The following is a 13,250-nucleotide window of genomic DNA, read 5'->3' as shown; positions in this document are numbered from 1 at the left end:
ACAATTCAATTAGAGTTTTATGGAGTTTATCTGTTTCTCATGACTGAGAATTATCTCCTCTGCTATCTAAATTCTCATCTGCAGTCATCGTAGCGTATAAAACATCACAGCAACAAATTCAATTACGAGTCAGAAGAGGATGGATGGATATGCCAAGAATTGTGATCACTGCAGGGACCTTTCGAGTCACTGACTCTAGTGAGTGAGTCTCTCCAACTCTCTTTACCCAGTAACCCCTCTCTCTACACCCACCTCACCACCGACAGCGCCGTCGCGTAGCAACCCAACACGACGCGTGCACCCAGAGTGGGAAGTTGGCCGAGTGAGACAGAGAAAGAGGTTGTGGACAAGTAGTGTGAAGAGGTGAGAGAGAAATAAAGGGAAAGGAGGAAAGAAAGGGAAATATTTGGGGTCTTTGAAGGCGCAGCTTAAAGATAAATATTCCACATCTGATTGAGAAATAATGAGCTACACTCTTAAATATAAAGATTATTCACTGGCATGTATGGTTCCATGAAGAACCTTTAACATCCATGGAACCTTCCCATTCCATAAAAGGTTCTTTGTAGTGGAAAAGGGCTTTTAAAAGGTTATTCTAAGAAATAATGGTTCTTTTAAAAACTGTTCACTGAAAATTTCTTTGGGGAACTCTTTTGGAAAGCTTTATTTTTAAGAGTGTAGGGAGAGGGGGACATTTAAACTGACGGAGATGTCAAGAAATCAAGACAAAACATTTCTCTCACCATCACTGGTGGAAGACTTGAGTCTCTGGCATAGGCCTTCTACATCTCCAAAGCTCTCCTCAATTTTCTGCAAGGCCTCGGGTCCTCTCAGCTCCATCAGAGACCGGAGCTCATCCAACGACACCCCAAAGTCACCAGCATGGTTGGATTCAGCGCTTCCTCCACCCCGCTTGGGGTAAAACTCGACCGCGCTGTTGGCCATCTCACCCATGGTCGCCGTGGTAGACATCTTGAGTCTTAAGGTGTTCGGTCCACAATGTTTGATCTATATGACGTCTTCTCGTCCAGGAGGTTTCAGCAAACGTGAGATCAGTCTTAGTGAAGATTCTTGGCTTGAGATTTTTTGGGGTTCGAAATTGACCCTCCGCTCCTCTCCCTCCCCGGTAGTTCCTCCCGTTCTTCTAACTCTCCATCAGAGGAGGGAACTGGGACAATGGCAGCCAGACACTTATAGTGTATTTTGAGAAATCCTGTCCTCTCTACTCAACCCCCTCACCCCGAGGGTCAACAGAACGAGGGATCTGGCCGCTTCCAATCCATCAGGACACAGAATGAGAGCAAAGGGGGCACAAAACCGAGCGGGATATTATGTAGATCTGCAGCGCTGATGCGTTAGGATTCAAAGTGTGCGGGATGTTGGGATTGGCGAGGAAGCCTGCAGAGAAACACAGACAGAATAACACATTACAGTCTTTAAAGTGCTCGTGTGGGCAGCAACTCAGAGTACAGTGGGCATTCCTTAAGAGACAGACCGAGCATACAGTCAGACGGCTCCGAGCTAATGCTTTCAAAGTATCAGCATATTTTCACCTCAATTCAAAGGTCTTTTGTGTTTTAATTGAGTCCCACACTTCCCTTAATCTCATTAATAAAGTATTAGACAGGTCTTTGCGAGATTAATTATGCTAAATGGAAGGGTCAGTCCATTTCAAATGCAACACAACTAAAATCCCTGGACATGGTATACAGTATAAGCAATGTGTGCTCTCACAGATGGTGATGCATATAGCATATATACTGTATCTCCAGCAATCCAGACCACTGCATTAGCCCATAGTTGCCATGGAAACCTACAGATGCATCTGACTCCCACAAAGCTCCTTCGGCCTCGCACCCGACACACGCACACAAACACACACACACACACTTGGTTATTATTCACACTCGCTCACAAACACATTGACACTAGCACAGAGTTTCCTCTCTATCCTTATCATTTTGCCCCAATACCATCTTCCGACTTTGTCTTTCTCTTTTTTTCTTTCCATCTCCCAGCATGCCTCTGTATCTGTCCCAATGTTCTCTTAGATGACAGTCTCAGCCTCAGACGGCACGCCCACAGACCACCCACGGTCCGTTCGCTGAGCGCCTGATGCACACAGCACACAGAACTGGAAAGAACTTTCTCAATCTGGCAAGGTCTAATTTGATTGGCTGCAACATCCGGGAGTGAAAAGACACAGGGTTTTTCAGCAGTCCATCTGGAAACAAAGTTGTGTTTAGGTATCGGGTTGATAAATAATGGAATATTAAATATGGAAAGAAAAAAACGAATATATTACATTTTAAGAACCTATTTAATGTAATTGTTTAATGAAAAAAAAGAAGTTATTTAATTTTTTTCTTTAAGCTAGTCATTATTGTGATATAATCTATTTCAGATCTATTTCTAGATAAACCTGCCCTAAATCAACCCCCCCCCCCCATATGACATAATTAAATATAATAAATACAAATAGAAAAATATAAAGTTTGAAAATGCCTTTAATTTAAATATTTAATTTAAAACGGAACTTATTAAAGCAGCACCAGGTAACTTTTCAACCTTAATAATATATTTCCAAGTCTCTTGTGATGGTACATCGACTTACAATAGGTTGAATGACACGTCTGCCATAGCCTGACGGGGTCTGTAGCGTTTTTAATCGTACTTTTAAACTTCGGGTTTCGGGTAGTAACCGGCGAACAAAGAGAACTACAAAATTCGACTGCTTTACGGCATATACGTCACTTCCACCACCACCCCCACTTCCTTCAATCGGACGTGCGAGCCAAACTAGCGTTTGTTTGCCAAATATTATAGTCATGGCCGAAGCAGCACAGAAAAGCAAGAAAGCAAAGGTTTTGTCGGAGGAAAGCAAAAAGAGGAAACGAGGAAGTGATCGCATTAAAGGCAGAACGAGGATCAACATTGGGCCAGCGTTTCCTCGCTGGCGTGAGCTGAATGAGGAGGAGGGGTGCCCGTTGCTACCCGTCCCGGTTTTCCAGGGATTATTCTCTTTTTTGAGCGACAGTCCCAGAAAATTCATATTCTTTCCCGGGACACGAATTGTCCAGTTTTTTTGTGAAAATGTACTTCTAAAGTAGAATTTCCTGGTTTCAAATTAAACCGTTTCCGTCTACTGTTACTGTGTTTTCTTCATAGTTGTGTACAGTACATCCAATCCTGTGTCCGTAAACGGGTAAAAACCATGGTAAAAACGGGTAAAACAGTGGATTGGCCAATGTGACGCAATGCCAGGCGTTTACTTTTATTTGATTGGAAGCTCAACTTATCGCCTAGCAACTGCCTGTGCTGTCGGTCGGTCGCGCGCGCGCATCAACACACATCCAAGATGATACAGTGTGAGTTTAGTTGCTAGCTAGCTTTTTAAAAACGGTCTATTTACATCTATTGTGTGAAATGGGGAGAGAGACGGACGAGGAGGATAACCACTGTCTATGAGGATAACACAACAAAGTCGGATGAGCCACCAGTGTCAAAGAAAATACTATTTACAACCTACAACTCAGACTCAGACCACAAAAAATTATAATAATCTGAGTGTCCCGGTTTTTCACAAATCAAAGGTGGCAACCCTATGCTCGACCGATGCGGACTTTCAAATATCAAATGAAAGCCTATGTCTAAATGGCGTGTAAGTTACAATTTTGGTAGGGGCTGCATTCTTGCAAGTAAATATATAAGATGTACAAAATAATATTTTAGGATACCTAACATGTCTGTGATATTTGTTTATTTGTCTTGCCTCAAGCTATAATGCAAATCGATTTGTAAAATTTGCAGATTCATCTATGGTAGCTTGATATTATAATATTGACGATATATGTTTATTATATCTCGCCTACCACTCAAACATTGCATTGAAGTATCATATAGATTCAGTAAAACGGTAACCAATAGACTAGGCTACTATAATGACGCTGGCTTGTAAACATGAGCATCGCGATCATTTGTCGTTTGAAAAAAAATAAAACCCATGAAATTATATTCATATGACATGCTGAAATATATGCCACTGTAGCTACCTGGATGAAGACATTTCACACGCGACGCAAGCAGAACACCTGCATGTGAACTCCTACAGTGTTCAGGGCTATCATGGTTGTCAACAAATGCACGTGCATGTATGACAGAGTTTACGACAGTAGTAGAGGACAATACTGTTTCCCAACTGTAGGGGGACCCCGAGAGCAAAAAAAAGAAAAGTAACCTAGTGTTACTTTAAATAACTCAATAAAAAAATGTAAATGTATTTTAATGACAAAAAATCCAAAATGCTGTAAAAGTGATTGGTCGGTCAGGCAATCTTTTCCAATCTAAGTTTGCGGTTCTAATGTGGACCAGGCAATATGCGGTTTAGTCAAGTTCTGGCTATGCAAGACTGCTTATGGTGATGAGTCTGGGGTATGCAGCGTGAGTTTGTGTGTAGGCAGATAGGGCCGGGAGTGTGCAGGAGTGACATAGAGGGTGTCATCATTCTCATGCTGACTCACTAACCCCAGCCTTCCTTTCCCTCTTCTCCTCCGATGCACAACAGGAAGGTTCCGCACAGTCAAGAGATAATCAGGGGTCATGTGTAGGCCCAGACACAATCTATGGATATTTTTCACCTTTTCTGCACTGGTTTTGAGGAGAAGCATGAACATTTGATTTAAACATGGTAAAATGTGTTAAACGGAGCTGAGAGTACTGCTCTTATTGGTAGCAAAAAGCAAATTATCCAAAGTACTGTACATCATAAATGAACAGACAACGAGCTGAGTATGTGTTGGTCTAGTGTACCCAAACAGGACGGTGAAAAGTCTGGTCTTCACTGCAGCTTTATCTGGCCAAGAACGCCTACTTAGATGGGAAAATACGGACTGAGTGCTGTGTAATGTGACCAACCACAGTTCACTTTTTATGTGTTTTAGGGCTATCTGAAAAAGATTATACCCTAAAAAAAAAAACAAAGCTGCATTTATTTGATCAAAAATACAGTAAAAATAGTAATGTTGTCAAATATTACTACAATTTAAATATTTATTTATTTGAAATATTTATTTATTTTAATATATTTTAAAATGTAATTATTCTTGTGATGGCAATGCTGAATTTAGCGCTTTTTTAGTCTTCATCATCACATTCAAAAATAATTTCTTATTTATTATCAATGTTGGAAACATTTTTTAGGATGTTTCAATGAATACAAATGTTCAAAAGAACAGCATTTATCTGAAATAGAAATCTTTTGAACTTTATCAAATTTATTTACTGTCCCTTTTGACCAATTTAATGCACAACAAATTAAATCTTTCTGACCCCAAAACTTTTAAAATGCCTGTGTATCTAAAAAAATTTCTAATTTGACATGGATTTTGACTAACATAATCACTAACATTAGAAAAAAAAATTATAATTTGACATGGATATCCGCATCAATCTTAACCAACATAATGGCACTAACATTCTCCCTCAAAAAGCACTCATGCACCAACATGGCATACCCTCTGAACAGGAAAGCAGCCAATCAGATTGCAGCAGTTTCTAGGTAACAGACATAAAGGGAAAGCGATTATAATTTATTTTATTTTTTTGAAGAAATGCGCTTGAGCACATTTGTGTCATTTGGGGCCACTTGCTGGCATGAGACACGTTCACTTATGGGTCTATGCAGCCCCAGATTTCCACACCAAGAGACTGCTTAACTGTGCAGTTATGTTCAGTGTGCAGGAGGCAGATGGTCTGGAGATTATGCTGAATATTCACATCGATCCGTGTTTTCCCAAACCTTTCAGTAAGTGTGCTCTAGTGCTATTCGGAAAGACACTGTTGATACTCTACTGAGCTTTCCCAGGTCTGCCTTGCTCAGACCGGCCCTGACTACCACGAGTCCACGACCCAACCCAATCTGCTAAAGTTAAAAGGGAGAGACAGAGGGCCAGCATTACATAAATTGTTCAGCGCCTTATGTAATATGTCCAAGTAACCAACAGAGAAGTACTCGCGCTCACACCCACTCATGGGCGCAGACACACACACACAAACAAACAAACACAACCCCCTAAAGCTAGAAGAGACTCTAACCCATATTCAAACATGAAATACCCACACCAGTCTATCCACCAAATTGACACCAGGAGCCAATGATCTGACGCTGTGAAACAATGCAGGAGATTACTTTATTGAACGGCAACATTTAAAATCCAGAGGATTTAACTAAAACCAAAATTAACTAAAAAAGCAAGCAAGGGTCGATGAGTCAGTGTGTTGCTCACTTCACTCTTATTACACAGACAGACCACTGACAGAGTCCGAACACACACCCCAACCACTGACTGAGAGAAGTAGTTTAGCCGCACTTCCGTCCACTCACATCCAGACGTCAGCTGAAGGGACTTGTTTAACATGGCATGACAGTTTATGGGAGAAAAAGACACATATTCACTCAACACCTACCAAATGAAAACAGATATGAACACCAGTTGCATGAGACTATTGTGACCGAGGCAGATTAAAATAGACCTCAAAGAAAGAAGCTTTTAGAGAATAAACAAACTGAGATGGCTTAAAGGGACGATTCACCCAAAAATTAAAATTCTGTCATCGTTTACTCACGGTCCTGTTGTTTCAAACTCGTATGACTCTTCGTTCTTGCATGCAACACCAGAGGAAATAATGAGCGGATTCTGCACGCAAGCTGCTCTTTTACATACAGTGAAAGTGAATGCATGGGATTTTTTTTTTTTTTTTTGGTTCTTTATAATTCAAAAGGAATTATTTAGCAGATCGTCCAAGCTATGCTGAAAGTGAATAGGGACCAGAACGGTCTCCACCATCAAGAGCAGCTTGGACAATCTCTTTTGGGGATGCATGCAAAAAAGAAAGTCTTACAGGTAAGTAACTTTACTTTTTTTTTTTTTTTTTTGTGGACTGTCCCTTTAACGAATTACAAATATGACACTAATTCACTGTCAGTGAGTTTCTTTAATCAGGAAAAAAATGTCCTTCTGTTCAGTTTCTAAAAATGGAACAAAGAGAAATGATATAGAGAGAATAAAAAAAGGAAAGAAAAATCAGTCCTATGCTGCTTTGATGTCAGCGGGCAGACATCGCTTGAGTTATTTCTGCAGAATGACAAATTCAGCTACACTTTACAGGACTCATCTAATTGTCAGCCGGTCGTTTTTTTTTTTTTTTGAGAGCAGAAAATAAACTCTTCTTCCCATGAGCTCCCTGTTTATGTAGTGTCTCAGTGACAAGGGTAAATACAGCACAGAGGCCTGCAGGCCTGCTGCTGACAGGGCTTTACTAAAGGGATCAAACACAGTGGTGGTAATGAAGGTGCTGTCATACTGAGAGAGAGAGAAAAAGGTGATTTTGCCAAATTGACGAAGTAGGACATAGCAGACACACTCCCTCTGGAATATGCTATAAGGTAATAATTAAGAATAGGCAACAACTCACTGAGAGAAAAAGCCTTGGGTCAGAATGACTCTGAACACTGGAGAGCTTGTTTACTGCCATTCTTGCGCACACCCATTTGACATGACACTTATGGAGTCTGAACACACTGCTGGCGTGTGAAATTAGCTTGCACGGGCTTGTTTGTGTTTTCGGAACTTTTTAATGCACATTCTCCAACAAAACCTGCTTGAATTACCTCATTTAAGATTATGCCTCCCTCATCTTCTCATGCGGGCACAAAACCACTCAGCGCATGCTACTGTAAGTGAACATTACCTCCTGTCTTTATAAGTTCATAGGATTTTGCCCCCCCCCCCCCCCCCCCCCCTCCACACACACTCTCCATTATCCTCAATCTTATTCGCTGTCCATCTGTTCTTTGCTCTTCCATTTTTACCTCCTCCCATCCACCTTCACTGCAGTGGCCTGTATTCGTTACACTGGTTTCAGGCTTTCAAAGCGAGACATGGACTGCATTGGCGTAAGAGCCTGTAGGGAGTAACATAAGCTGCTCGGCTTCGATTCTAAATACCTGCTCATGGCACAGACATTTGTGTAATGTTGACTGAATGCACAAAGATGACATGATATTTGTTCCATTTATGCGTTGCAAACAGGCTGGAGTCATGTTTATCTAATGGAGAATATAACCATTTAACCATTGTTTTCACCATGCCCGGGTCTAAACGTGTTATCTAACCCAGCATCAGCTCTGCCATTCATGTGTCAAGACGCATCCACAACTCTACACGCTCTACATGAAGTGTCATTGTCTTATGCTCAGAGTGTATACATATACTGTACTGATATTCCTTGCAGCATGATTTTAAGGGTTAAAAAGACAACAATTATATTCTGTATTCTAAAAATATAAATTATATACAAAAATGTATTTCATAATATTTATTTATGTTATAAATACAGTTTATAACATTTAATTAAACATTGTAACTTTACATTATTTTTTATCCATAGGCGACAGGTGCAGTTTTGTCCAGGCGTCTTCTAGGTCAAATTTCCTTATTGCTGCAACAACAGCATTCCAACTGGGGCAACCTGGACAGAGAACTGGAGCACCAATAACTCTTTTTTTCTTTCTGTAAAGTTTACGGGCATTTTTTTGCATATAAATGTTATGGTATCACTCAGAAATAAAGTTACTCGCATTGAGGGAAGAAAAAAGAAAAACAGTCAAGCATCAGCCTTAATGACACCAAAACATAAACTGACATTAATAATCAATGCAGAAAACATAAATCTGTACTTATCAGTACCAATATATATGAAAAACATTGCAAATCAGTTTGTTATAGGAGACAAGAAGTATTGTAACAGATTGTGCTTAAATATGTTATACTCATTGATTTTTTTTCTCATTGATGCGTTTCAAACTATAATATTCTCATTTGTCTCTTTGAACTAACTTAAAAGTAGTTAAGACATTTACTAACTGTGTAAATTAATGTATATTGTTAAATATAATAGGCTACTATCTATAATTAATATATTATAAAATATCATGGCTGGCCTATAGGCTATATCCTAATAATATATTAGGCTTAGGCCTATATATATATATATAAGCCTATATAAGCTTGTGTGAGCATATCAAATTAAACATGAGAATTTCCCATCTAAAATTCATGATCACCAACTAAATAAACCAGATGTAAAATGACCAAAAAATAATCCTGTAAATCCTTCATATTCTTACAACTTCTTTTGTTACCTCAGAAGGAAGGTGTTGTGATATTGATATCACCCCTGTAGGTCATTTGTAATTGGTAAAACTTATGATGATATAATTCTCAACACTGCTCAATCCCCCTAAATTGATCGATCAAACACAAAGAGCTTCAAGAAGCCTGATATGTTAATTAGACTGAGAATCAAATGCTTCTCTACAGCCATCAATTTGTACAAAAAAGAACACACACACACACACACACACACACACACACACACACACACACCAATCAGCCGGTAGTGACGTGTTTTTTCAAGTCGCTGGTAATTTTTTGAAACGTCTCTTTAGTCTCCTCACAGTTACACTGAAACTGTCTCAATTTCTCTGAAATTATGTAAACCACCAGAACTGGGATCCTGCTTTGACGGTCATACGTAAATGGCCAATCAGAGTTGAGCATAGATTTACGGACTCATACACGGTCACCGGGCTGTCTGAGCCATGCGAGACTACAACTACCCCACCTCTCCTCGTCCCACACCCAGCATACTTCACACACCTTGCAGCAGGAAGGGGGGGGGGGGGGGGGGGAGTCCGCACGGTTGCCAAGGAAAATGACAGCAGAGCATCTTGAGCAACTCAGACAGTGAAGTTCCCACACCGCGCTCCATAAGTCAGGTGTGTTTCCCATTGCGCTGTATTCCACAATAAAATGACCTTTACTGGTCACCTTCAGAGGGCGACCAGTCCTCACACAAAAGCCAGCCCGACAGCCCGGATAGTTACGAACAAAACGGGATTCTTTTGAGTCTTGTGAGCGGCTCGCGATGTTAATTGAATTAATAGCGCGAAGATGCTGTTCGTGAGAGGATGGTGCGCCACGCGCATCGGGAACAAGCGCAATGCCCCTCCGCAAGGTGACCAGTGTGGGTACCAGTGCGAGATGCACACGCTCACAGAGATGTTAGACAAAAACAACACAACTATTAGCTGGGTGTACGTATACTTGGTTGGCTTATTAACAAAATGAGAGCGCATGATACATTTTCTATGTAGGAAAATGTCAGAACACCATGGGAAGCCATACAGTTCAACACAATTAAAAGAAAAGGGCTGGTAAATGGTCAACAAAACACCTCATAGATGAGAAAACGTGTCTTTGGGAATAATTATTTAACTAGTAGATTATTAAGGCTTCAATGCATGCAGTAGTTTGAACGTGCCTGACAGCTATCAAAATACATGACGAATAGATCTGCATTAGAAAAACATATGCAGGGGCAATTTAACAGTATGACAGAGAGCGGTCATTAATAAAAACGAACTGCCAACTGTTACCATGGCAAGCACATCCTGGTTGGTGTAAATATCAGATACTCACCAGGCCATGCTCCAAGGACATTGCCGTGGTTTGTTGGGAAAGGGGAATATCCTGGAGAAACACAAGAGCGGTTGGATTCACTCAGCTGTTATCATGCCGTCCTTTACCAGCCAGGTGTTCAGCAGTGTTTACTACGGATGGAGATGATGGATCCTAAAATAGTGCAGTTGTTGCCTGGTTAGATGGAGGTTCCGCAGAGGAAAAAACGAGAGATGGAGACATCGTTTTGAGATGTCTATCCCGACCAATGTATCACAAAAGGCAAATGTGTTTTCTTTGTTTTTAAGCTTCTTCTTGAACGTGTAAATCAAAAAGGTGGTGAAGCGAGGTGATGCAGTATTTGGGTTTTATATGCGATGTGTGATGAGAGCCCCCTCGCTGAGCTGCGCTCTGAGGACCGTGGACGCAGCATCCGCGCGGGCTGCTATGCGCGCGGATGGAGAGGACGGAAAGGAGGAGGCGCGGGGGACTCTCTCTCTCTTCCCACCCTCAAATCCCTCCCACTCTGCTCCGTTACAGTGCGATCACGTCAGCTCACACAACATGCCACATGCGCCGAGTTCAAACCTCCGAGTTAATGCAAGAACAGAACGGAGAGGCGCGACCAGGTCATTCCGCGAAACAGGTGCCAGTTAGCCTACATTTCTACAAGATGTTTTTTAAAGTAAATACTTTTTTAAAAATTCAATGAAAGACAACGAAGCTGCTAAGAAACTGCCTTGTCATCTCAAGTTTATATATATATATATTACATAGGCTATATAACAAAATTGATGGTAGGTCTACTTGTGCTCAAGGTCACAAAAACACAAAGTGTTTATTAGAAAGAGAATTTACCTTTCATTTCTATAAAATATAAAGTTGTCAATAAGCGGCTATAAAATCATGATAAACAGGGCTGCCATTGGTGTATATTGACAATTGTCCTTGAAATTAGGAATTAGTTTATTAGTTATGGAATTGTACATCTTTTTTTAATAAACGAATACATATTTAAATAGGCTACTATGCCTCTAACAGAGAAAGGCCAATATGAAATAAAAGTTAAATTTATTTATTTATTTATATTACACATTTATATAGGCCTATATATAATGATATAATGAACGATAAGGTAGGTAGGTAGGTAGGTAGGTAGGTATATGGTAGATGAAAGATAGTTAGATAGATAGATGGTTAGGTAGATACTCGCTTTCCTGTTGTGTTTTCAAATCATAAATTCAGACGCACTATCACACCCACACAGGTGTAATCTTTTAGTTGTCTCCAAGCATACAGGACTCAAATATAATAGCCCTAATGCAGGAGGCCTCTCAGACCAGTGAGAAAAAGCTTTTATGTGCTGACGAGTGCTCAAGTGTGCCTCTCCTGAAGCCTTCATATGCAAACACACATGCACACAACAAGCACTAAATGCTCTTTCCCAGATGTTCGTGTTAACTCGAAAACACAAAGGGAAATAAAGACTTGGATCAGTTTTTGGTAGGTTGCACCTAGTTCACTCCCAAGGCTAAGCTTGACACTTCCACACCAACAATCCATGTTTCACTGCAACCAAAATGCAAAAAAAAAAAAGCCTGCATATACCAATTTTGCATACCTCCAATTGCATACTCTTCAACACTACATCTTTCTTACCTACTTGTGCACACGAGACGGCATACTCACACTGAAATATTTGTGAGGCACGTCCGGGAAAGTAAAGAGAAAGTTTCAGATGTGGAGTTGTATCTATAATTCAGAGGTGAGGGTTTAGGAGATGGCTGTCCCTCTGGGAGCTGCCATGCATTAGCCCTGCAGGTAGTGCATCACAGCCTTGGAGCCCAACCCAACAGATGGAGTCTCGCTGTCAATCAAAACGCAATCCGCCCAATCGTGCGTTACTTCTCCCTGCTTTACTGAGGAACTCCACACAAAAGCTACCGGAGTGAGGTCGTTCCATGTCTGTGAACTCTAACCAGCATCTCCAGGATTCAGCACAAATGTGTTTCATCTAAAGGCTCTCTGGTTTGGGATGGAGATCAGATTTGAACCGCTTCCCATTTTTGCAGCTGGCAGAGTTGTTGAGCAGAAAGCATTTTGTCACCGCAGCATTAAATCAAAATTCTGTCATCATTTACTCTCCCTCATGTTGTTCCAAAACCTGTATGACTTTCTTCAGTGGAACTTAAAAGATGATTGACTGTTTTTGTTCATACATTGAAGTTTTGGGGTAAATTATTCCTTTAATGGCTACCCATTTCTCCTCCAATTTACCTTTAACTCGTTTCTAGATCCCCCTGCACTTCTTTTCATCTCTTATTGTGCTGTAAATACAGAAATATACATTACAACACTTTCATTTAGATTTTCTTAAGCACTCTCGGAATTGAACATCAATACTTTGCCTCTTTAAGAGTTGATTGATTTGGCTGCGGTCCCAACACTGGCAGGAGTTCTGATGTCAAGAAGAGAAAAATGCTACATCGGTGGTCTGCAAAAGATATTGTAGTACTTCCAAAATGGTTCGTTTACAGACATAGGAAAAGATTATTTTAAGGGGGATTGGGTTGTTTCCAGGTTGGGCCGTGTACTGAAGAAACAAAACAATTTGAGAAATAACGGAACAAAACAAACTTGCTCAAGCATGCCTGTCAAGAGATTTGCCGTTTGAATGGCTCGGTCACCCCCCAACATTTTTTTACATAATTGTCTTAATTTACCCTCATG

The 13,250-nt window shown here is 40.6% G+C and overlaps 1 protein-coding gene across 1 annotated transcript in view; it reads right to left on the bottom strand.

Annotated features, from left to right (window-relative positions):
* The window catches only part of atp2b3b (ATPase plasma membrane Ca2+ transporting 3b), a 58,819-nt gene extending 47,850 nt beyond the window's left edge, over positions 1-10,969 (bottom strand). The window contains 2 exon segments of the mRNA XM_079587943.1: positions 744-1,398; positions 10,542-10,969. Coding sequence (XP_079444069.1) covers positions 744-972 — 229 coding nt within the window. The 5' untranslated portion in view covers positions 973-1,398; positions 10,542-10,969.
* Between the last annotated feature and the right edge of the window lie 2,281 nt (positions 10,970-13,250).

This window comes from Phoxinus phoxinus, assembly GCF_949152265.1.
Source record: "Phoxinus phoxinus genome assembly, chromosome: 18".
NCBI lineage: Eukaryota > Metazoa > Chordata > Actinopteri > Cypriniformes > Leuciscidae > Phoxinus > Phoxinus phoxinus.
This window is presented reverse-complemented; position numbering and strand designations above follow the sequence as displayed.